The sequence below is a fragment of the Balearica regulorum genome, chromosome 1, assembly GCF_011004875.1.
Source record: "Balearica regulorum gibbericeps isolate bBalReg1 chromosome 1, bBalReg1.pri, whole genome shotgun sequence".
In the NCBI taxonomy this organism is placed as follows: domain Eukaryota; kingdom Metazoa; phylum Chordata; class Aves; order Gruiformes; family Gruidae; genus Balearica; species Balearica regulorum.
Genome location: NC_046184.1, coordinates 13,154,332 through 13,178,066, shown reverse-complemented (window position 1 = coordinate 13,178,066; position 23,735 = coordinate 13,154,332). Strand labels below are relative to the sequence as shown.

General features: G+C 37.9%; 1 protein-coding gene across 7 annotated transcripts in view; it reads right to left on the bottom strand.

The window, feature by feature from the left end:
* Positions 1-23,735, bottom strand: part of MAGI2 (membrane associated guanylate kinase, WW and PDZ domain containing 2) — a 770,610-nt gene that overhangs the window by 310,338 nt on the left and 436,537 nt on the right. For all 7 annotated transcript variants that reach the window (XM_075774424.1, XM_075774656.1, XM_075774500.1 and 4 more), the window contains exon 3: positions 2,510-2,629. In XM_075774424.1, coding sequence (XP_075630539.1) covers positions 2,510-2,629 — 120 coding nt within the window. The remainder of the gene's footprint in view (positions 1-2,509; positions 2,630-23,735) is intronic.

Below are 23,735 nucleotides of genomic sequence, written 5' to 3'. Positions count from 1 at the left end.
TGGCCTCCTTCTCCTCTGGTTTACCTGGATGCTTCTGATTCTCTTTGGAATTCTTACATGAGAAGGTAAATTGATTGAATCAACCCTTTTAGTCAAGAAGTGGTGAAAACCAACACATATATACAGAGTCTTACTTTTTATTTCAACTAAATGATAAATCCCTTCTTTAAAATATTTTTCTGGTAGAGACAAACTGTTACATAGTGGTTGTGGTTAGAGAATCAGCATAGACTGACTCAGCTAAGCTACAGAAACTTAACTAAATACAGAATGATTTTTTCAAGAAAAAAAAAAAAAAGAAATAATAAGGAAATCTGCAAACCAATCTATTAATATTGAGAATCATTAAAAAGAAGGCTGATTCGTTTCAGAGGCCTGATAACTAGTGTTGATAAGGAGAGAAAATTCATCTCCCAGAACATGGATGCTCACATGATGCTCACAATGCATTGCTTGATCTATGGAAGGATTCAAAAATCATCTCTCAGTGGGGGAATTGAACAATTTCTTTGCTCTAGTTGGTGTAATTGTCACGAGTAAACCTAATCACTGCAGGTCTAATGTGCTCAGGAAAACTTATGATGGAATAATTAGCAAAATCTTTCCCCAAGGAAGGTACTACAGTCATAAGGAATTAATCAGGAAACGGGGGGGAGTAACTTTGTAAGGACATGTCCAAAAGTCTTTGTATGGGAACAGAAGAAACAGCGTCTGTAAACTAGGTATATTTTCTAAAGTGTTACCTATTATTTGCCATAATACATAGACTGGTAATAAGTTATCTATTTGTCATAATGCACATCTGGTGATTTGGAAACCTGGGCATCAAAGACAGGATTTATGCAGAAATTGGTCTCTTGACTTTGTTTTGGTTTGCATTTAGTTTCTGACTTCTTGGCTTCAGGGAACTTGTCATCTGTGATCAGTGAATGACGTGACAGGCATTCTATAGTCATGACTTGACCTCTCTTCAGCTAGGTCCTCAGCCAGTTTAAGGAGTTACACGTACTTCCCCAACCAATATTTCACCTGGCTGACCACTCAGCTCTGGTAGCTGGTATTATAAGACACCTCTCAGTATCCCTCAAGGGACAGAAGAACACCGTGAATTAATTTAACCTAGCAGTTCAATCTCTACAAACTTGCTACAAACTAATGAAATTACATGGTCAAGCAATGGCAGACTTGTGCTACACTTAAGCTCCTTTAATGTTAGTTTCAAACACCTAAGGTAACAAGAAAGGTTTGTTATTTAATGAATCTCTGATAAACTTAAAATTGTAGTGTCATATTAATGTTTAGGTAACTTCTACCATTAGGTGTCTGACAGTGGGGAAAAAAGTAGAAAAGGAAAAGATGATATATTTTCCTTTATTTGACCTTCTTTAATGGAAATCTTTGTTACAAGTTCTGTATTGATATAACTATTTATGAAAATTTATTTACTTTCCAATTGGTACTTTCTGCTGATTAGATGAGAAAGGATTACCTTCTTTCCTGCTATTTATAATACAGCTAATGATTTTCTTTGGGGTGAATAGCTTCTAATTTATCTTCAGATGCTTTCCTTGACAGGGACAAAGTCAGGACAAAAAGGTCTTCATTACTTCTTTTGCTACAAGGTAAAATATGGATCTGCTTCCTGTAAATGGTTCTACTCACCCAGGTATTCTCATATGAATGGGTCATGTTTTTCATATAAAGGGTGTTCCCTGTCATTTTGAACATTACAGTAAAAAAGACCTATGCATTACTCAGTGATCTTAAATACTAGTGTATTTCTAAGAAGCATCTGGTTTAAAGTAGTATAGCACTATTCTGGTTTTATTAAAATGCCCTGCTAAGTAACTGCCCTTCCATTTATAGTAGTTTCAGGATAGCTGTGTTTGGAAAAGGTTTAAAATCAGATGAATCATCAGTTCTCCTGGGAAGCGCTGTTCTGCAATAAGCTGCTGGCCCTTTGCCCCATATACAGACATCTTCTAATACAGTCAGTAGGACAGTTCCTATCCCTCTGTCATATTACAGAATGAATGAGTTCTTTTCACTAACTTGACAAAGCCCATAAGACATGACATAGCAAATCCTTCCTGTTTGACTGAAATAGTGAGGTTTCAACCTCTGACACAGATTGGTGTTTGCAGAATCACACATGGAAAGGAAAAGTGTCAGCCTTACAACTAATTTCTGTTGCAGAGTTTGTCCTATGTTAGAAAAGCAGCTGTTTGCTGAAATTTTGTGGAAATCTCCTCAAGTATTTGGCATAAAGAACTAGTTCTTCTTTCCTGTTTCTCTCAACCAGTAAAATATACTAAAATTACAATGAACCCATCTGCATTTAAATTTTATATATGAAAATATTTTCATAATTGCCATATGGCTCTTCACAAATTTCTGATAACACTAGCAATTACACATTTGTAATGGGATGTCCCAGTGCAATTCCATCAAATTAGAAAAAAGCGTAATAGAAACATGAAAACAAATTTAGCAGTAAAAGTGTGCTTACCTTCATACGTTCCACTTTCTAAGAGAGCACCACTTTTCTCCAATTCCATAAAATCTTCAACAGTGATGAAAATATAGTCCACACCAGGGACTTCCCCCTCCTTATGTGGCCTTGTGGTGCCTATCAATAAGATGAAAAACACACTGCTAAGCACATGGCCTAAATGTAGAATGATCTTTTTGAAAGTTTTGGAAAATTTACAAAAAGTAAACCGTTTATACAACACATTATATAGCACATTCTCCTTGTGAGGATGTCTTTCAAAACCATATAGCTACGTTTGTTGAAGCTGACAGAGGTATATGAGATGCACGTTTAAGATCATGCCACATGTTCTTTGGATCCATATTATTTATTCTTGTTTGTGAAAAATGTATCATATTGCTATTCTTTTTATGTTACTACAAAGACTCTCAGTGATACCAGGCATTCAGAGGTAACACAAATCTTTGTATTTTCTATGGCTTCAACCAAGTCTTGTCAACAATTAATCTGCTTCATGATCTTTTAAACATTTATTTAGTTCACAAAATAATAAATCTGTAAGTAAATCTGTAAGGGTTATATTCACATTGCTTGTTTCAGTGCCGTAAGTGGACTTGATAAATGGTTAGGCTTAAGGGACTGAGTGATTCAAATCACCTGCTAACCACGCTGTCAAACTGCAAAGGTGCTTATATTTAGTTATGTCTGGATGACAGAACTCCATAAATGCTGACAGACGTTATTTCATACATCCTGAGAAGTGACTCTGCTTAGCTAGCAGAAGTTGAGATGTTTGCAGGGAAGCATCTGAATTTGACCTAATTTCCTAATGATCCAGTTTGTTGTGATCAAGCTATCCCTACTTTGACTGAAACCACTAAATAAGTCTCAAAACTCCATTTAGAAATGGGAGAGTTTTAGGTCCTCCTCAGACTCAGAGTGTTGGAAACATCTTAATCAATTCTTTATCAATACTGTAGTGATTACATCACACTCACAGGGTTTGGTTTCAAGACTGTTGACACTGGGAAGTGGCTAGAAATCAGATCTTCCACTTCCTGGACAAAAGTTTAACATTCTGCACAAGATGCTGTCTCTTCCTCAGTTACTAATCCACCACCCTAAACACTGTATCATGACTCATACTATGCAGTAGTGATTCAGACATCTCTTCAGGTCAGCTAACATAAAATCTATTTCATCTACTTTTTTATGTCTATTATTCAGGCATCTGCATTTAAACCTCTTGAATTATTTTGTGTGAGACTCGGTGAGATTAAGAAAACTAAGTGTAATTGTCTACATTTCTGCCATGTGTATAAACTATTATAGTCAATAGAGATCTCATCAATGGTGGACAAGAGAGCTATTCAGCTGCACACCTGCTAAACGCTCATTTCATTTGGCCATACATAGGTCCTTGTGGGACGCCTCAAATATCCATGTGAAGCTAGCAGATATGCAAAGGACAAAATATCCCTTGCATTTGTCCCAAATGCATGAAATTATCCTTTGCACTGCCCCAAATGCAGCTGTTAATCTCATACTGAATCCCACTCTATAGTGAGATCTAATGGAGACTTCTGTGCAAAGAAGAGCACATTAGAAGTGCAAGGTTCTCTCAGTGACGATGACAGGACTCCCATGCTCTCAGTGATTCCTACCGGGCAGTGCTCAGCTTTGCCCAAGCACTGGATGGCCTTCAGAGTTGTCCAAACTCCCTGCTGTCAGTGGAGACACAGAGACATAATGTGCCTCAGTTAGGTTATTTGGACTGCTTGTCATAGACATCTTTGCCTCCTCACAGGTAGCCTGAATGTCTATGGCAGAGACTGAATGAGCCTGAGGAGCTAATATTTCAGTAGCTAACATCAGGAATATTTTTGATAAATCTACAAAACACTTTCCCTCATTTGTCTGATTCCAATTCCCTTTTCATCTCAACATTTAAAACTAAACCTCATCTTATTTGGCTGTTTATTTCTGGGAATTTCATATTGGTCAAAATGGTTTCATTAGGATTACTACTGTTGTGTTTCAGGGATAGTATGGTTAAAGCACTCAGACACTTGGATTGTCCATAAATATGTTGAATTTACTCCATATGGAATATCTGACTCCTGGGGATGTAGCAGCATCCTCAAAGATCTCCAGCCCTTTGTGAGAACTGTGCAGAAGCACAGGGATTCTGCAAGCCCCCAAGCTCCTGGGAGCTCTGCTAACAGCACAGGCATCAGATGTTTGATCCGCATGCTTTCTCCTGAGGAATTGTTCACTCCCAGTCTATTGACAGGAACTGTGTCTTTCTCATAAAACACTTTGGCAAATCAAGGCTGTGTTATTCCTAGACATGGCACAGGGAAAAAGCTGGCATATTAGATGAGTACTCCTAGCTTACCGTTTCTTCAATATTTTTTAATGTAGACTAACTAGGATTACCATACAAGTTATATAAAATGTGGAGGTAAGAGCTGCTTTGAGTGAAAAGTTGGACCAGATGACCTGCTGAGCTCCCTCTCAATCTAAATTTTCAATGATTCTGTGATATTAAGTGTTAATACACTGCAGTTGGTTTTAAACACATGGATATTCTGCAGTCACAATCAGCAGGGATGACTGCAAAGTCTCACAGGAGGTCCAACAACAGACTCAGCTATCCCTATGTTTCTCTACTTTGGTCACGGTTTTTAGTCAACTTGCCTAGAAAAGTGTAATGGAGTAAATTTCAGATTCTGAATCCCTCTCTTAAACTGGAAGCTAAAGACCTGGTCTTTCTGCCCTTATATGACGTAGTCATGTTCTTTCAGATACGGTACATACATGGTAATGTTTGCATATGCCCTGAATATTCTGTCTAACCTTCTTCTGCTATTTCAAATTAAATGCATGGTCCAATTATAGCCTAATTCTGTATCCTCAACACACAGCTTAACTCTAGCCTGTCCTCCAGTCGAATTGCTCATCACCTACCCCACATGTAAGGTAGGCATGAGACGCCCTGTATTTAGAGCTGCAGATGTAATCATTTCACTATCTTGTTCTATAACACTTCAAGATTTCAAATAGTTCCTATTTTGCTTCAGGATGAAACTAATGGATTTTTGTGCAAAACCAAAAGACCCAGAACTGCACTTTAGAATCGCCAGTGTGCTACTATACACAGCAGCTTCTAAATTTAGTTTCCCTGAATCTCAATTTCCCACTGATTTTCCTAGGTGACTAAATAGCTACTAGTAATTCTACAGTACGCTTTCCTTCCTCCATTTCTCTTGCACCCCATGATTTCACTAGATATTCCAGCATGGAAATGAGGAATCCTGTCACCTGAAAGTTTAATTTAAATGGGTAAGTTACAAAAATGAACATTTTTAAGGAAAAGCAGATTTTCTAGAAAATTTCTTGCCAGTTCTACCTATACCTGCTATGTCTGTCCTACAATGCCAGGAGATAATACTATCACTCAGATGGAAGGTTCCACCCTCTTTTCTTATAATCTTTAGGGAGTTTGCTCCAAGACCTCTGCATTATAGCTGTACACTGAGGGTTGTACTCCTATAAGATGTCAACCACTCACTTCCTTCAAAAAATGGAGAAAAGAGCAAACCATGATCACCAGTTGCATGTGTTCAGGGTGACTCTTACTCCAAGTACAGCAGTTTCCATCTCCACCAGAACTTTATTGCTCTTGATAAAATCTTACTGAGTCCCATTTCCCTCCTGCATCTGTTCTCATTCCCTCAGCCCAGAGGACCTGAGATCTTGCAAATGGTTAAAGCAGTTCCCTGGCTAATGGAATAATCAATAGTTATTGCCTCTTTTACTCCTTCACTCTGGAGGAACCAAGTTGCTGCTATTAATACTTCTGCTGTCCTTTATGCCTTTCTGTAAGCACCATAGGGTTTGCAATGTGCAGGTGTACAGACTTGGAGGCAGTTACTGGAGAATCTTAAACACCCATCAAGGTCTGAACATTAAGGTCTATATATAGGAATCTTATAGACCGTAGGCAATTTTTTCTTTTTCCTTGCTTTTAAACTAATGTAGAGTTACTGTTCTTAATAGATTTTGTCTTTAGCTACATTCATATAGACAGATAAGCAGGTCTAAAGGCCTAAAAGGTGATTCCAGACTTACAACAAAGGATTAATTCCAAACTTCATATTTTCACAGAAACACATCGTCTCTTGTTATACAGCATCAAGGCTTAATAGGACACACTTGCTACTGCTTATAATATTTAGTCTTTTATTAATGTAAAAAGAAAACAAGAACCCAGTTACCATTTTGTTACCATGGTAACATGAAAAAATAATCTTTGAATTCCATAATGAAAGAACATGATACTTTTAGATCTTGCAGGATCAAAACCAGCAAGGGATATTTGCACTACACATATTTATAGCAAATGCAATCTATTGTTGCTGTTGAACAGAACACACAAAAGGAGTAGCTTGCAAGTAACCACGATCAGTCCATACAAGCGAGTGCTGTCACACAACATATAAGTACCTTAGAAATTACAGGAGCTTGGTCTACAAGATCTGGACTAATACTGACTTTCTTTGATTTCATGAGCACCGCTTGCATCATTCATCAATTTGCTCTCAAAAACAGTATTAAGGTAATTCACTGAGCAACTATGTCTGGATTTATAACTTCAAGATGGATAGCTGGTAGAGTTTAGAGATATTTAAGCTATGTGGCAGATCTGTTCCCTTTGCCTTTGCAGCTTGTTTCTTCTGTTCTACAGGGGAAATATGGTGATTCACCATACTCCAGTGCAGGCTTTCCATGCTCAATGTTATGTTATATGATGGTGCTATGTTTCTGGAGAGGAATTAGGTGCTGTTTACATAAATAGCCTTTGAAAGAGCACTTTTCTTTTAACTGAGTATAAGGCACCTGAGGGTATAAATTTAGACACCTAAGAAATCTTTACAATGACTAAGAAAAGGAACGTGTTAATTTAATAGCAATAAACTATTTTTGAAATACTGCTTATATGACCTTGGGGAACAATAAATAACATTTAACATGGAAGTTTTATGTTGACTGCTAGTACAGATTGGAAAAATGGTCAGTTCATGTAGTGTTCAGTCCGAATTCCCATTATTAGTAAAAAACTATAGAGTTATTAACTCTGGAAGAACTCCAGGGTTGGAAAGCTCCACATCAGTTTGTACAGGTAGAACAATTAGGAATTTATATGTTTCTTTTTTAATCTCAGCATCCAAATACCTAATTATAACATATTAATGCTTATTTGGGAACAATGTGCTCAGTTAGACTTTCTACTTCTTAGAGGCACTAAGTCTTCACAGTCTCTGTCCAGCTTTGCTACATTTAAAAGCAGGACAGGTGCTCTCTCAATATGTCTTTTATTGCTGATTCCATGTAGTTATGCATGATAGGAAAAGAGGCAAATTTATTTATGTGTCAGCATAGGAATATGAATGTTTGTTAAAAATCCCAGAACTATAGAATCATAGAATCAGAGAATGGTTTGGGTTGGAAGGGACCTTAAAGATCATCTAGTTCCAACCCCCCTGCCATGGGCAGGGACACCCTCCACTAGACCACGTTGCCCAAAGCCCCATCCAACCTGGCCTTCAACACTTCCAGGGAGGGGGCATCCACAACTTCTCTGGGCAATCTGTTCCAGTGTCTCACCACCCTCACAGTAAAGAATTTCTTCCCAATATCTAATCTAAATCTACCTTCTTTTGGTTTAAATCTATTACTTCTTGTCCTATCACTACAGTCCCTGATGAACAGTCCCTCTCCATCTTTCCTATAGGCCACCTTCAGCTACTGGAAGGCTGCTATAAGGTCTCCCCAGACCTGAGCAACCCCGAGTCTCTCAGCCTGTCTTCACAGGAGAGGTGCTCCAGCCTTCTGATCATTTTTGTGGCCATTCTCTGGACTTGCTCCAACAACTCCATGTCTTTCCTGTGCTGAAGACCCCAGAGCTGGATGCAATACTCCAGGTGGGGTCTCATGAGAGGGAGGGAAAACCCCTCCCTTGACCTGCTGGTCACTCTTCTTGTGATGCAGCCCAGGATATGGTTGGCTCTCTGGGCTGCAAGAGCACATTGCTGGCTCATGTTGAACTTCTTGTCCACCAACACTCCCAGGTCCATTCTCCACCCAGCTTGTAGTTGTGCTCGGTATTGCCCCGACCCATGTGCAGGACTTTGTTGAACTTGACAAGATTCACACAGGCCCACCTTTCAAGCCAGTCAAGGTCCCTCTAGATGACAGGAAACACTCAGAAAGGTATTCTGTGCTCAGTACCATGGACGTGGGTTGGTGCAATCCCAAGCACGACTATAGGCTGGGGGAGGAATGGACTGAAAGCAGCCCCGAGGAGAAGGACTTGGGGGTATTGATTGATGAGAAGCTCAACATGAGTCGGCAGTGTGCGCTTGCAGCCCAGAAAGCCAACCGTGTCCTGGGCTGCATCAAAAGAAGTGCGACCAGCAGGTCAAAGGAGGTGATCCTGCCCCTCTACTCCACTCTCCTGAGACCCCACCTGAAGTACTGAGTCCAGCTCTGGGGGCCTCAGTACAGGAGAGACATGGACCTGTTGGAGCGAGTGCAGAGGAGGCCACGAAGCTGATCAGAGGGCTGGAGCACCTCTCCTGTGAGGACAGGCTGAGAGAATTGGGCTTGTTCAGCCTGGAGAAAGGAAGGCTCCGGGGAGATCTACTTGCGGCCTTCCAGTACCTGAAGGGGCCTACAGGAAAGAAGGGACTGTTTATCAGGGAGTGTAGTGACAGGACAAGGGGTAATGGATTCAAGCTGAAGGAGGGTCGATTTAGATTAGATGTTAGAAAGAAATTCTTTACTGTTAGAGTGGTGAGGCACTGGAACAGGTTGCCCAGAGAGGTTGTAGAGGCCCCCTCCCTGGAAGTGTTTAAGCCCAGATTGGATGAGGCTTTGGGCAATGTGGTCTAGTGGAGGGTGTCCCTGCCCGCAGCAGGGAGGTTTGAACTAGATGATCTTTAAGGACCCTTCCAACCCAACCCATTCTATGATTCTATGATTCTATGACACATTTTCAAGAACATCTCATCCTTGCACAGTAAATAATGTGTATTTTACAGTCTTTGGAGCATTATAAGGATAATATCGCATGAGTAGTGTTCCTGTATGGTCTTTATGATGGTCACGAGAGTAAAGTAAAGGCCTTAGTCCCTGCATGGTCGAGTACCTACTGACAGACTTCGTGCACAGGTTTCAGTGCTCTGAGCTTATAGGCATGGTATATTTACATTATGACACTTTTTTACTTGCAAGTTAAGTGCAAACATGGCACACCTCTTCGCTATCCAAACACCTTCACAGTTATTTAGCTGATTTGCATTTGGATTCGCAGATTGGTTCCTATTGTCAGAGATAAATACAAAAGCAAAGGTGTGTCTTTGACACAAGGATTTACACTGTAAATGAAAGGCATAGTAATAACCTAGCCCTTTTTGCATAATGATCTACCCATAGGTTCATTTTCCAAATGTACGGAAGCAAATAGGGCCTTATGTGCTTATTTGTTCCAAATATAATAAAACATAAAGAAAAAAATAATCTTTAAAATATAAAGCCTTTTATTCTACATTCTGCTGAAAATTTGTTCTGTAATTCTGCTCTGTACAACAGCTTGTTGCGGGAAGCAGTACGCCAGGCTGTCATACATTACAGTAGCTGGAGGGATCCCTCCTGCAGAAACAGACTGCTAATCTTTAATAAACTTCAGCTGAGCCCTTGGTATGACCTTGTATACACTTTGCCTTAGAAAAATTCAACAATGTTTAATTAGCTCTTTTGTTTGTTTGCCAAATTACTCTGGGACACTATTACTGTGAGGAACTGAAATGTATGGGAAATTATACCTATCTTGTCAAATTACTAACTGCATTAAGCAGAGAAATACCACATTTGTCTTGATCTACTGCATTCCCAGCTGAAGAGAATAATAAACATAATTTTCAAGTAAAGTGATTTTAGATGTACTGCAAAGCAGGAAGCTTCAAGTGTTTATGATACTTCTCATAACAACAACATAAAACACAATGGCATAAGCCCCTTCTTGCCAAGGGTCATGAAGACGAAAAGTTTTTTTCTCTAAGTGTACAATACCAGCAATTTCTCTGATGCATCCCTATAAAAATAACTGCAGAAGCAAAGGAATGAATTCCAGGTTCCTGAAAATACTTTTCAGAGGTAATAGTTTCAAACTGCATTTGTAAGCAGGTTGTTGGCAAACGTGATCCTGAAGAAGATCTCCAGGTTAATGAATTCAAACACCACTAGCAAAGGTGTTAAATCTCTAAAGTGAGGCAAAGCCAGGCATTTAACAGCTGCTGAGCTGAGAGCCTGCAGCATTGTTTGCAATGTTACCTGTACAGAGAGAAAACAGACGCTATTTGGAAGAAACAGTGTGTTTTTACTGTCTCCAGGATTTCCTGACCAAGTTTTAGTAGAAAGGGAAAAGCACTTAGATATCCTTTGTCACAGAACTGATAGTTTCATTTCTGGGTGTTTAATTCACGTGAATTAAAAGGAAGTTTTCCAGTCCCTGTGCATCATCAGTATCCACGGATATTAGCAGAAATAATAGATTAATTACATGGCTCGATCCAGTGTCCACTGCAATTAGGTGAAGAATTCAGGTCATATCAAAAGAAACCCTTTAAAAAAACCAACCAAACAAACAAAAAGAGCCTGACCTGTATTTTTAAGTTTCTAGTACACTTTGAAATTAATGACATTGTTTGTTACATTTTGATTTTTCCTGAAGAAGTAAAATGTGAGACTGTGAAAAGCAGTCTTAAGGGAGTGTGTACTAGGTTGTAGTGCCCATGTTCTATAATACCACAAAATTCTGTGGTAATTATGTGGTAATTACCACACAATTACTGTGTTCAGTTTTGGTCCCCACTATACAAAAAAGATGTGGACAGGCTGGAGTGGGTCCAGAGGAGGGCTACCAGGATGGTCAAAGGACTGGGAAGCCTGCCATATGAGGAAAGGCTGCGAGAATTGGGTTTGTTCAGCCCTGAGAAAAGAAGGCTTAGGGGAGACCTCATCACCATGTTCCAGTACTTAAAGGGTGGCTACAAAGAAGACAGAGACTCCCTTTTTACAAGGAGTCACAGGGAAAAGATGAGGGGTAACGGATGAAGTTAGTCTTGGGGAGATTCTGATTGAACACAAGAGGAAAAATTTTCACAATGAGAACAATCAGCCTTTGGAATAATCTCCCCAGGGAAGTGGTGGATTCCCCAACATTGGGCACTTTTCAGATTCGGCTGGACAGGGTGCTGGCCATCTTGTCTGGACCGTGCTTTTGTCTAGATGGAGCTTTTGCCAAGAAAGTTTGGACCAGATGATCCTTGAGGTCCCTTCCAACCTGATATTCTATGATTCTATCATTCTGTGATAATTCTTAGGACAATATATTTTATTGTGTAAAACAGAGGCAGACACGTCTAGGATTTGAGATCTACAATGCACATAGTAACAAATAAGCATGTCCTTTATGGAAAGAATATGCATTCAGCCTGTGGTTCTTCAGATTTTCACTTTTTCTAAACTTGAGACATATGCATTAGGTAAGCTAGATAAGCTCCTGCCTGGTGGTTAGCAGGATTATTACACTCCAGATGCATATATCCTTTCAAGTACCATTTTTTTTTAGATTCAATATGCATTCAGTAGTTTCCGATTAAACACAGCCTGGGTTTTCTACTTGTTCTTTTGGTTTCGTGCAATGTGACAGACACTGTACAAAGTGCATAAAAACAGCCCAAAGTTAATTTATGCATTTTTAAAATGAAGTCATATTGGAGCTGAACAGCAAAGTAAAATTGTGAGATGGGAATGACAGTAGTTCTAGCTGAGGACTGCTGGTAGGAAGGTTATTTATTTATTTATAGATTTGTTTAATTATGAGAGGACCACTGGAACCGGTAAGACACCCAGAGAAGAAAAGCAGCACAAGAGCTGTAGGCTGAGACAGATAGTTTTAAAGTATCTATTTAAAAGTATTTTTAATTTTCTTTAAAATAACCATGACATATCCAGAGCTACCCATTACCCCATGTGAGGGTTTGATCATTGCACTTTCAGGCTGTCATCCTGCGACAGGCGCTGATACACTGGGTGTTCCCTCTACAAGGCACCTTACTGATTGCCTGGTAGTCGCGGCACGAATTGGGTCACTTTGCTGCTGTTGGTGAATTCCTCATTAAGTCTGCAGAGTACTTTCTTTTAAGAACTCTGACCCAACATTAAGCGCAGCTATACAAGTTCCATTCCCAGCACAGCATTTGAGCAAATAAACCATCTTTTTTTCATTAACTTTGCCAAGAGTATCTTTTAAGTTGTTAACAATAGACTTCAGAGATAAAAGCTAATAACAGAGAAGTGTGAATACTTTGTGTCAAGTTAGGCATGGAATATTGCAGAAGATACTTGTAAAAACAGTCAGAAAAGCCGTTGTTAATGTGGATATCACAAACACTTAAAATATATTCTACATAATTCCTGTAAAATACCAAATTGGGAAATCATAGGTGTTCTGGCATTTGGAAGTACAGACCATACAGAGGTTAGCAAAGTGCCTGAAGGAATCTGATTTTCAGTGCTCAAAAAGTGAAAAGATGAAAAGAAGGAAAACCAGTTATGAATCATTCTGAATTCCACATTATAGCCTCAAAAATTCTTTTTATAAGGCAAGAATTAGTACCAGCCATGAAGCAATAAAAGACACTGGGATTTTCTTCATAAAACATGTTAATGCCTTAGCAAACACCCCTGCAATATATCCCAATATCTTTCATGCTTATTGAAACTAAAACACAGTATCAGCTTTCCAAACAGATAGCAAAGAAAGAAGCAAACTGCTCTAAAGAAACATGTGAAAAAGGAAATTTGAAAACCTAATGATAAATAGATGGTAGGTTGTGCTGGTAGGAAGTCAGGGGTTTTATTTTGATTAATTAGGAACTTGTAGAGCTAATAAATAGTTAATAAAGTCCAAGATTATTTTTTGTACATGCTTTAGACATTTAATGTTGCTCTTTTATGGACTTCCATTCTTTCAGGTAAAGATATAAACTGAAACATGGTGACAAATCTTTACCCCTTTTGGAAGTTTAGGCTTTGATTCCCATTGCACAAAGTTGTTTATACCCCCCTAAACCTTTATTCCAACTATACACAGCGGGTTTTTACATGAAAGAGAATATATGTGCATAAGAGAACTATCTGAAGAATCAAGCCATGCATTAGGGCATTTTGATGAGAGAGCCACGTATGCATGAGCATTTATGTTTCCATATATTCCTCCAGATTTATAAAAGTCTTCTGCTAATGAGATCTAGACAGAGACTTTTGATGTTACTAATAAAATAAAGGTACATCTAATTACATGTAAAATGCTTTCTACTACTAGAAAAGCTTAATTAGAGCACGGTTTCTTAAGGTCTTTGGAAGAACAAAACCTTTTCTGGCAAATGTCTGATTTTTTGCAGCTCTTCAAGAGGATAGATGATGTAGTTAAAGAACTACTTGCACAGTAGTTTGCTGGCATGTGTAGGTCTGCTAAACAGTCAGGTATTACACCTAAATTTTTGCCCAGTGTTAGCAATTCTGTTATTCCTACTGGCAATCCAATTGATTGGATCATCAATGGAAATATTTTTAAGTGAGATTTGGGATAGTTTGTTCAACTGTGATGTCAAAACATCTATTTATACTGCACATTAATATTCTTTCAGAAATCCTGGAAACATACCCCATCTGGAATAAGGGACAGCACTTCTGCTATCAGCAACAGAACCTGCTTTTATAGCAGCTGATTTTATTAACATTGTGAATAAACTGTAGTGCGTGACTTTTGTTAGGCAGCTTGTACATGTTACTACAGAGAACTGAAGAACCTGCTTAAATCATATACAAGACCACGGTGTACCTTGAAAGATTCTGCAATGGCTGCAGTAATAACTTTTAAACTGAAAAAATGCTAATATTCATTCTACATATTCTACTCAAACTTAGGGAGCCAGCCACCTTGTAAAATGTCTATTTAATAGTATATTTTAAAAGGATTGTAAAGTTGTTAGCTGTTGCTACTAAATCTCTGAAAATATTTATAAACGGATTTTCTAAATCTACAGTCTTACTTTGAGAGGCATCATAAGAGGGACTGTGGAATAGGCTACCATAGAAACCAACCACAGATGTATTCTTAAGCCAAACTCACTTCAGCTGTTTTGGAAGTTTATGTCAATAATACAGAACAGTTAATTAATGAATCAATAGTATGAAACAATAACGGGATTTTAAGGGTTTTTTACTGATTAGGGCAGATGACACACAGAAATATGAGGGGAGTTTATGTTGAAAATAGGGAATCTAGCTAATATATTGAAATGGAAAAAAAAAAATAAAAATCTGTGCTTAAAATGGGGCTGTCTTCAGACCCAAGTCTAAAATTGTCTCTCTGTAGTCTTCATAGTTGTGGTCTGCTGTACCTCTGAACAGTATCTATGCAACAAGGCATGGGAGCAAGAGCCAATCCAGAGCACATATCTTCTGAATCAAAAAATGCTTTGGAAAACAACAGTGGATGCTGTCTGAATGGCAGAAGAGTGTTACAAGTTACTTGGTTTTTGTCTATCTTCCAGCCCATAGTTTGTTTTGATGGTTTTATTCCTTGGCTTTCACCACAAAAGTTGACATACACAGCCAAACCTCTGCCACATTCACCAGACAGCTCGACTAGACCTTGGTTTAGTGACAAAAAAATGCTCATCTAGCATTTATAACAGCAGATACTGTTGCACTCATTTTTAATGAACAGAGTTCAAAGAACTGAATGAGCGTCTGTGTGATACTGTGCACAACACCACCAGCAGATTCACAGCTGAAATCCCTGGTGGCCAACTGCTATCCAGACAGCAGAGCAAAAGCTGAACTGAGTCGCAGGGAATCGTATTCCCTCAGTAGGGATCCCATCGGCGCTAGACAGGATTTCTTACTGTGGTATGCCACCGCGTGCTGCAGGAAGGCTTTGAGCAGAAGGAGAAGTCATGCTGAGAGACTCCTTCCTGCGGCAGTGCTTCTCTGTCCATGTAGAAGCACATTTTTCATGTGAAGGTTACAGGCTATCGAACGCTGCACCTCTCGGGCACATGGGCATAGCCAGCACGTGTTTTCTTGTCTGCTTCTAGAGTAAGAGAAAGCACTTCGTTCCTTCTTTCCTCCTCTTACTTTCCACCACAAACAGCAAAAGTAGGATATACACAACAATGATGTGGTGTCTTTGGTAAAAACTTCTGTTGCTCTTCCTCATCCACTGTTTCTCAGAGGGAATAAAGTTTCGGTTGAACTATGAACTTCTGCAGTAAATTCCAAGGAAACACGTTTGATTTTTCTGTTCCAAAAAGTCCACTCCACTGTTTAAAACAGTGGGAGAGAAAATGTATTCTCCTTCTTTCAGATAAATGAATGCACTTCTACTATTTTATTCAGAAAAGAAATGCATTATTTTGAAACCATCTTAGTTTTTTTATATTAAATTATTTTCCCTAAAAACATTACTTCCCATAAAAAACCCCCAACTATTTGAAACAGATTTCTTCCCATCTGTTTTTAGGGAAAGAAAAAAATATTTTCAGCTTAACTCATATTAAAAAAAAAAAAAATCATGCCTCAGTAACAAGTTGAATAAATTATTTATACAGGAGTTATTTTGTAGCATACTCACAAACTTAGAAGTGCCTGCTGCAGATTTAGATATTGTGACTATCTTCAAGTTTTTAAAAGAAATTTAGAAAAACTTGTTCATTCTTCTGAAGATAGAAGAAAAATAAGCTTAGATTTCACTTCAAAGGAGTCAAATACAGGGAAGGTGAGGAAATAAATGTCGCATAATTCTGAATGCGGGGAAGCCCACTGTGATTCTTATCTCCTACAGGAGTTATTTCTGAGGTGTAACTACAGCACTGGTGAAGGTCATTTCATGAAGACTACATGCTCCAACTGATGGACAATTTCCTTATTCTGGAAGAACGTAAGTGTTATGTGGAAGGTTATGTCTGAATAAAGAAGGGCTTGGAATAACCTGAAAGATTTCAGTCCCAGGTGTGACCTTGATATTCTTCTTGTCTTTATTAGTGCTGAAAGAAAAGTTGTTGGTGAGTGGCAAGTGTTACTCTGGTTGGCTAATTAAAATTGCTGCTTTTCATGTACAGTGAGGCTTCATTTTCTGATATGATGAGTTGTAATAATCAACCTTGCAACATTCAATTCAGTAGTCACTAGAGATGAGTTAATTCCACTTATTTTAGCTCCAAAAGGATAGCAAGAACTGGCATCTGTTGCTACTGATGATAACAGAGCAAATTAAAAGTACCTATATCAAATTGAAACATATCTAATTGTACTACTTTTATTTTTATGGATGTAATTAATTACAATTTAAGAAATTGTAGCTCTAATAATCAGTATCAGAAAACTGAATTGCCTGAAGAGGGTACGTCAATGATTTTATCTCCCCAGCTATCAGAGAATACGACTATTGCTTACTTTATACTTATGCCCTTTCTTTCCTTTTAAGCATCTTAGCATTTCTGCTTCTTCAAAGTTCTGTTCATGAGCTCTGGATAGCTATGTACAGTATTGCTATTGCTTTTTCACACTAATCATCTCTCTGATCCAAATCCTAATGTGATGAGTTTTTTTCCGGCACCACATACCATTAATACAGTGGTCCCTTCACTCCAATAAGTAGAAGTGCCACTGCATTAAATAGTGGTAAAATCTGTGATGAATTTATAAATTGTCAATTCCCTGGGAGCGGTGTACATGACATACATACATTGCCTGATAAATAGCTCAGTCTGTTAACTCAAATATGTGCTTGTCCTGAAGTATGGCTCATGCTCAGACACTACAAATCTAGAAATCTTCATGCCAGCCTAGCTTCCCCTTATTTGAGCAGTCGTCAATCTCTCTAGCTGAACAGATCCTCTTGAAAAGAAAATAGGAACAGCTAACATCCACTGACGGTTTCACAAGTGTGCTGATACCATTAGTGCAGGCCCGTCCGTACAACCGAACTTCCAAAGCTTCCTGTGTATTCAGCAGAGGGTGATTACAGTCAGACTGACACTTCTAGCTTCTCTGTTGATTTCAGAAGTCATTTAGGATCAGTAGCCTCACGCTTCTCAGCCCCCAGTATGTGCTTAAAGTTAGGTGAGATGAACCTAAATTAAAGCGGTTTTGCACTAGGCCCCAGCTAAGAGTCTCTCACTAGATATATCCAGACAAGGCCCTTCAGGTCCATGGTGTTTTCTCCCAACAGATAATCAATAAGCCCACCGAGAGACTTCTCAAATTAACCAAACTCCACTTTTCTGGAAAGCACTTCTCTGGAATATGGCCCCAGCTATTAGGAGGGGACAGTTCATACTTTTGAGTAATTTAGCTGCGGATAAGTTGGGTTCAAATACCTCATTGTGACACCTAGTCCACTGGCTTATGAAAAACAACTTCAATCAATTGTGCTTGTTTCAAATGATCTCCGGATTTGCAAGAAGTGAGAAAGCCTCCTTACTCTCATCTGAAAACCATATTACTGACAAACTTGTCAAATTTCCAGCCAGTGCCCAATCCAACAAGTAGACCTTGTTATCAATACATTCAGAAGATAATAGCTCACTTGAAGTTTTGCCTATGAACACACTGTGAATCTGAATCAAGGCATATGAATAGGATACCAACAATAAACCACAAAAATATAATTTAACTTCTACAATCCAAAAGCAAATTCTAACCAGGGTAAGAATTAATGTACTAAACCAAAATGTCCTCAGCAGACATCTCGTTTTAAATTTACTCACAAGAACTGATGCACACTGTGTGTTTTGCTTTGGGTAGAACACAGCACGTTTTCTCAGTGATGCCCATTGCTTACCTCAAGAGCTCTACACTGATATATGGTCAATGTTACGGAGTGGCTGCTAAATTAACAATGAGCATCTGAGAAGTGTTAAAGACCAAGAGAACATCAGCTGCACCTGACCAGTAAATAATCCCACTCTTTTAGCAGAAAGACAAAAATTCAGTTTAAACCAATTCTGAAGACTAGATTAATCAGATTAACTGCATCTCAAACTGCACTAAAAATGTGGTTATACAAAATTAAGAGGTGATTTCAGAAGCTGTTCCCTACTGCCTCTCCTCTGTTGCTTGATTTTTATCCACCAAGCTGTGTGTTTGCCTCTAGATAACACAGGATGCATTAGAGACAGTATTTTGCAATTGGTAATCTGATAACTTATAATTTGGAAGTGACTTCCCTAAAGTCAACAATTGAAATAATAATAGGCCTCTCCTTTCTACTCTTGCAGTCAATAGCAAAACTGCAAGTCAGTGAAATGCAAGTATGATTGGTCCCAAACATTAATAAAAGAGAACTACATCATAAGCATCCACACAGAGTGCTGCATCTACCAAATCATGAGCCCTCTGCGTCATGAAAAATGTCACATATGTGCGTACCATTTACATAACCACTGAGCATTTCCTCTCTTCAGTGAAACTGAAGCAGAAACCTCATTTCAAAATGTACTTTAGAGAAATCAGAGAAATGAAATATGTTTCAGATCACTTTTAACCCAACAATTAATAATGTCTGGACATACAGCATGAATGTAGTAGAAACATTTGCACTTACAAAAAATTCAGCAGAACAAAAAATAAAATAAAAATTAAATGAAATGTTTTTATCTTGAAGAATGTCTAGAGGAGACTTGTCTCCTTTGGGACAACTTTTCAGCATAATGATCCTTTCTAGGAAAAGGTGATGTCCCTACACTTACACTGCAGGGTTGACTTGCTACCACTGGTATTGTTCTGAGGGATAACAGGAAGACAGGCAGTTTCTTTTGGCTCAGGCTCCTTCCTTGTGTTTTTGCAGCACGCAACATTTGTCACTAAGCTGTTTGAACACGTACACTGCTGTGCTCACTCAATACCAGTCAGGATATACTGCTGTATACAGACTTGCCAAACCTCAGCTAATACTGCTGTTACAATTATTTCTCCAGGGGAGAACAACAATGAGTTCTGGAACGATGAGGCACTGCTGCAGTGAACACTGCAGGAACTGCAACACATCAACACTACAAGGTCCAACTCTTGGTCCACCATGCTCAGAAGATGGTAGGAGTCATCTACACCTTGGGAAGTAACTTCTCTCCTCAGTTGCCAACAAGCCTCTGGTTTGCCACACAGTAGGACTTCTTTTATACAGCTGTTGAACCAGCTCACATGGTGTAACATTCAAATCATGCACCTTCTCTGCCACGTTACCAGATTGAATTTCAGCTTTAACTCCCACTTTGTAGTACTAGTTTACGACAGACAGGATGGAACTCAAGAGACCCTCCAGACAAAACTATCAACCCTTTGACAACATAGGTGTACCACTGGTGGAGTGTCTTTGTCAATCGTTTGACAAAAATAGCATATCTTCAGTGACTAAGTAACTAGAACTCACATCAAGCTGTGACTTTAACTTCTAACCTGCATAGTTTAACACTAAGTCCATTTATTTATTAACTGTGTTTCTTGTTTTTAAGAAGTTTGCCTGGGTTTCTTTCGTTTGTTTGTTTAAAAGAATGTATTTCAAAGAATTTAATTTTAATTCCAGTATAAAAAGCTCCCTGAATAAAGAAACATTAAATCTAATAACACTATTATAGGTTTTGAAAACCTAGTCAAAACACTAGTTGCTGAATCAGTTGACCTTGGGGAAGAGAAATGACTAGAAACAAGGATTTTCATTTTAGCTAGAGTAAAATGGTTTCCTGAAAGTAGAATAAAACAATGGCAGCAACAAGAAAGCGTTGTGTTGGCTGAACTCCACAAGAAGAAAGCATGAAGAAAGAGAAGTAGAGTTTTTAATACATTGGGTTTGTTCAAGGCATGAATCTGTCAAGGGCAGCAAGCATATTTTTATTAAAGTAGTAGATGCATGTGTGCTGGTTGGCTGAATTACATCTAATAAAGATAATAATTATAAATGAAGTAATGCTATAATCACTGCATAAACTCACCTCTTACATATCCATTGAATCTAATTTTTGCAATATGTATTACTTGCACATCATTCTGTATAAGGAACATTGAATTTTAATGACACTTTAGGAAGATTTAAGGATGTAAGAATTATGAGTGTAAATTGGCCTATTAATTATTTAACTCGCAGTTGTTTTTTTTGTGAATTTATTTCTATCTGAGTAAATGAATTCCCCAATATGTTCTGTGATTTGCAGAATCTTCACAGAAAATGGAACTAATAATGGTGATGTATGTCCAGAAATCTTGCATTGAAGTACATCTATTTAAACATTTCAACTTCTTGTTGAGATATTATTCAAAATATGTATGCAAGAAAGCATATTGCATATCATGTACTACCGGAACGTAAAGGATTGCTTTCAAGTTTTACTAGTCACCAACGTTTTGAATAAGTCATTTTATAATCTTAAGAAGATTTCGGAAATGACCTGTTCATCACTAGATGGAGTATGTTATATTCCTATCCGAAATGATCTATTAACAATCTTAATTCTGTATTTTCTGTGATTTATCCAATTTTTTTAAAAAATATACACCCATCTCTTATCTCTTTAAAGGAGACTACATAAGAAAGTAAAGGCACAATCCAATGCCTGCTGGATTTTTGATAAGCTACAAGTAAAAAATGACCAAGTTAAATGGGCTCAGCTGATGCAAATCTTCCATGGGAATCAGTTCTACAGTTCCTGACATTCTGAAGTGTGGCTGTGGGGCTTTTCTTCTCAAATATGTTAAGGAAAGAATACAGTTCTGAAGAAACTAAAAATATGTAATCATACCTGCAACTAGCATAAATTAAAGCAATTTTATTGATTTATAACATCCAAGAAGTCAATCCGTGGCTTTAAAAATTTTCAAGTAATTGAAATCAAGCTGATAAATCACACAATTTCCTCATACTTTAATATTAATTTCAGTCTAAAATTATACAATAAATAACATTCTCTTAGTGCTACTTTATCTATTTTATAATCCAATAAAATCAAGGAATTCACTGCAGGTGAATTAGTTCACTAATATCACAAAGCACAACTATATCACCTGTTAAACCTTCATGGATTTTTGTGTATAATTTTTTATGGGAGGTTGTCTTTCTTTTTTTAAAAAATCTGTGAACAGTATGAGATCCATAAATGTGTCCTCTATCTAAAATGCAGACATGTCCAAGTGTTTGGCAGAAGCAGCAGACGTCACAGAGAAAACATTAGGAAGATACAGTAATTAGTCTTGCAAAAGGAATTGTTTTTGTATAGGAGCCATCTCAACAAGAAATACATTTTGCTGAATGAAATAAAACAGATTTCTCCCAAGAGACAAAAAGCTAAAAGAAAATATCCTAAGGTAAATCATAATGCATCCTAAACACTTTCAAAACTATTCCTATCCAAAAGTAAGAAGAAACAAGAATGGAGAACAAATGTACAAGACAACATCATATTATCTGCCATCACCCCAAGCAGCACTACCTCAGAAGGCCTTGTTTTATAGCAAAGTGGATGTGTCTTCTTTCTTTGGTTCTCTGACCTTGTATGTTGCTGACTATGTAGATGTGTTAACTGCTGATGACAGTCTCACCTGAGTTTATACTGTTTGACATTTTAACAGTAATTATAACTGCCCTTCTAACAAAGAAAAACTGAACAGTGCCATAAATGGTCTCTTATTGTTGGTCTTTTCAAAAAAGTTGAAAGTCAAAATGTTAAAAAAGCTGAAACATCAGTCTTATATTCACTAACTCTCTTCACAATGGTAATGACAACACAAATATAGGAAAAATTGATGCTTAGAGTTATATATTAGAAATAAATGTACTAGTTGTCAGAAGACAGAAGGAAAAATACAAGAATCATATACACATTCTTTATCCAAATAATCTCTGAGTCCCTAAAGATTTTGTGCTATTATAGGAACACATTTAAAGACACACAAAGTGAATCAACTCATAATATGTTGATATGTTGACTCTGCTATAGCAAGTAGTATATAAATAGATAACAGGAAGACAGGAGACAGAAGAGTAAAGACGACTATGAGTGAAATCAGATGCAGGTCCAGTGTATGTATGTTCTAAGATCTCACAATGGAGGGATTTAATTAATATTTCAAATTTTACACTCTGGAAAAGTGACTGATGTCTCTCATTATAAAATATTTTTAAAGCAAACATTCAGTTTAATGAATAATTATGTGCCTCATAAAATATCTAGTACCATGATCTATCTGGTAGCTAGAAGCTGAGCATTCATGCACTGAGACTAGAAAAAGGTGCATGTTTTTAATATAGAGGCTAATTAACTATTTATTTGAATTATTACCATGTAGTAGATTCTCTCTATCTTTAAGGCCTTTTTTCCTAGGAATTGGTCTTAATTGTTAAAAATGGTTAAAGGAATCTATCCTTTACATAACACAGGAGGTCAGACAAGGTGAACATAATGATCCCCTCTGGCTGTATAACTTCTGATTCTATGAATTCAGCATGTAGTTAGTGACGTATTTAGCTACAGTATTAGCATGATCATTTTTGGGTAGTGTACCCCTACTCTTCCTCAAGCTGCCTCTCAGCAAAGACAGGTAAATGGATGAGACTAACACAGAAACAGCAGCTTCCAATCATATGAATAGCTTACCTCCATCCATCCAGGGATAAATTATAGTCTATGGAAGAGGTATGACACTTATCTTGCATGCTTATAGGTCAGGGATTTCAGGTCCCTTGGTCCAGTGAAGGATCATGTTGAATAAAAAGCCACAACCCTAGTTTGCCAGAACCTGGAGATTGAAACCTTCTCAATGCTGCTCAAGGATTAGTGACAAATTTCAAATATTTTATGCAAGCAGACTGCTAACTGTCACTCTCTGATCAGTCTTTTTCTTCACCTAGAAAAAATGTCTACTGCTTCCAACTGAAACTGGATCTGCCAATACAGTGGTTTTGCCAGAGACATCCAAGAATGACAGGGGAACTAATTTCCTCAGCCCAAACTCTCCCCTAATCATGCCAAATATACAGAAAGAAACAGCAGAAAACAGTATCAATAAAGATATAAAGAAGGAAAAAAAGTTACATTAGGAGTAATCAAACATT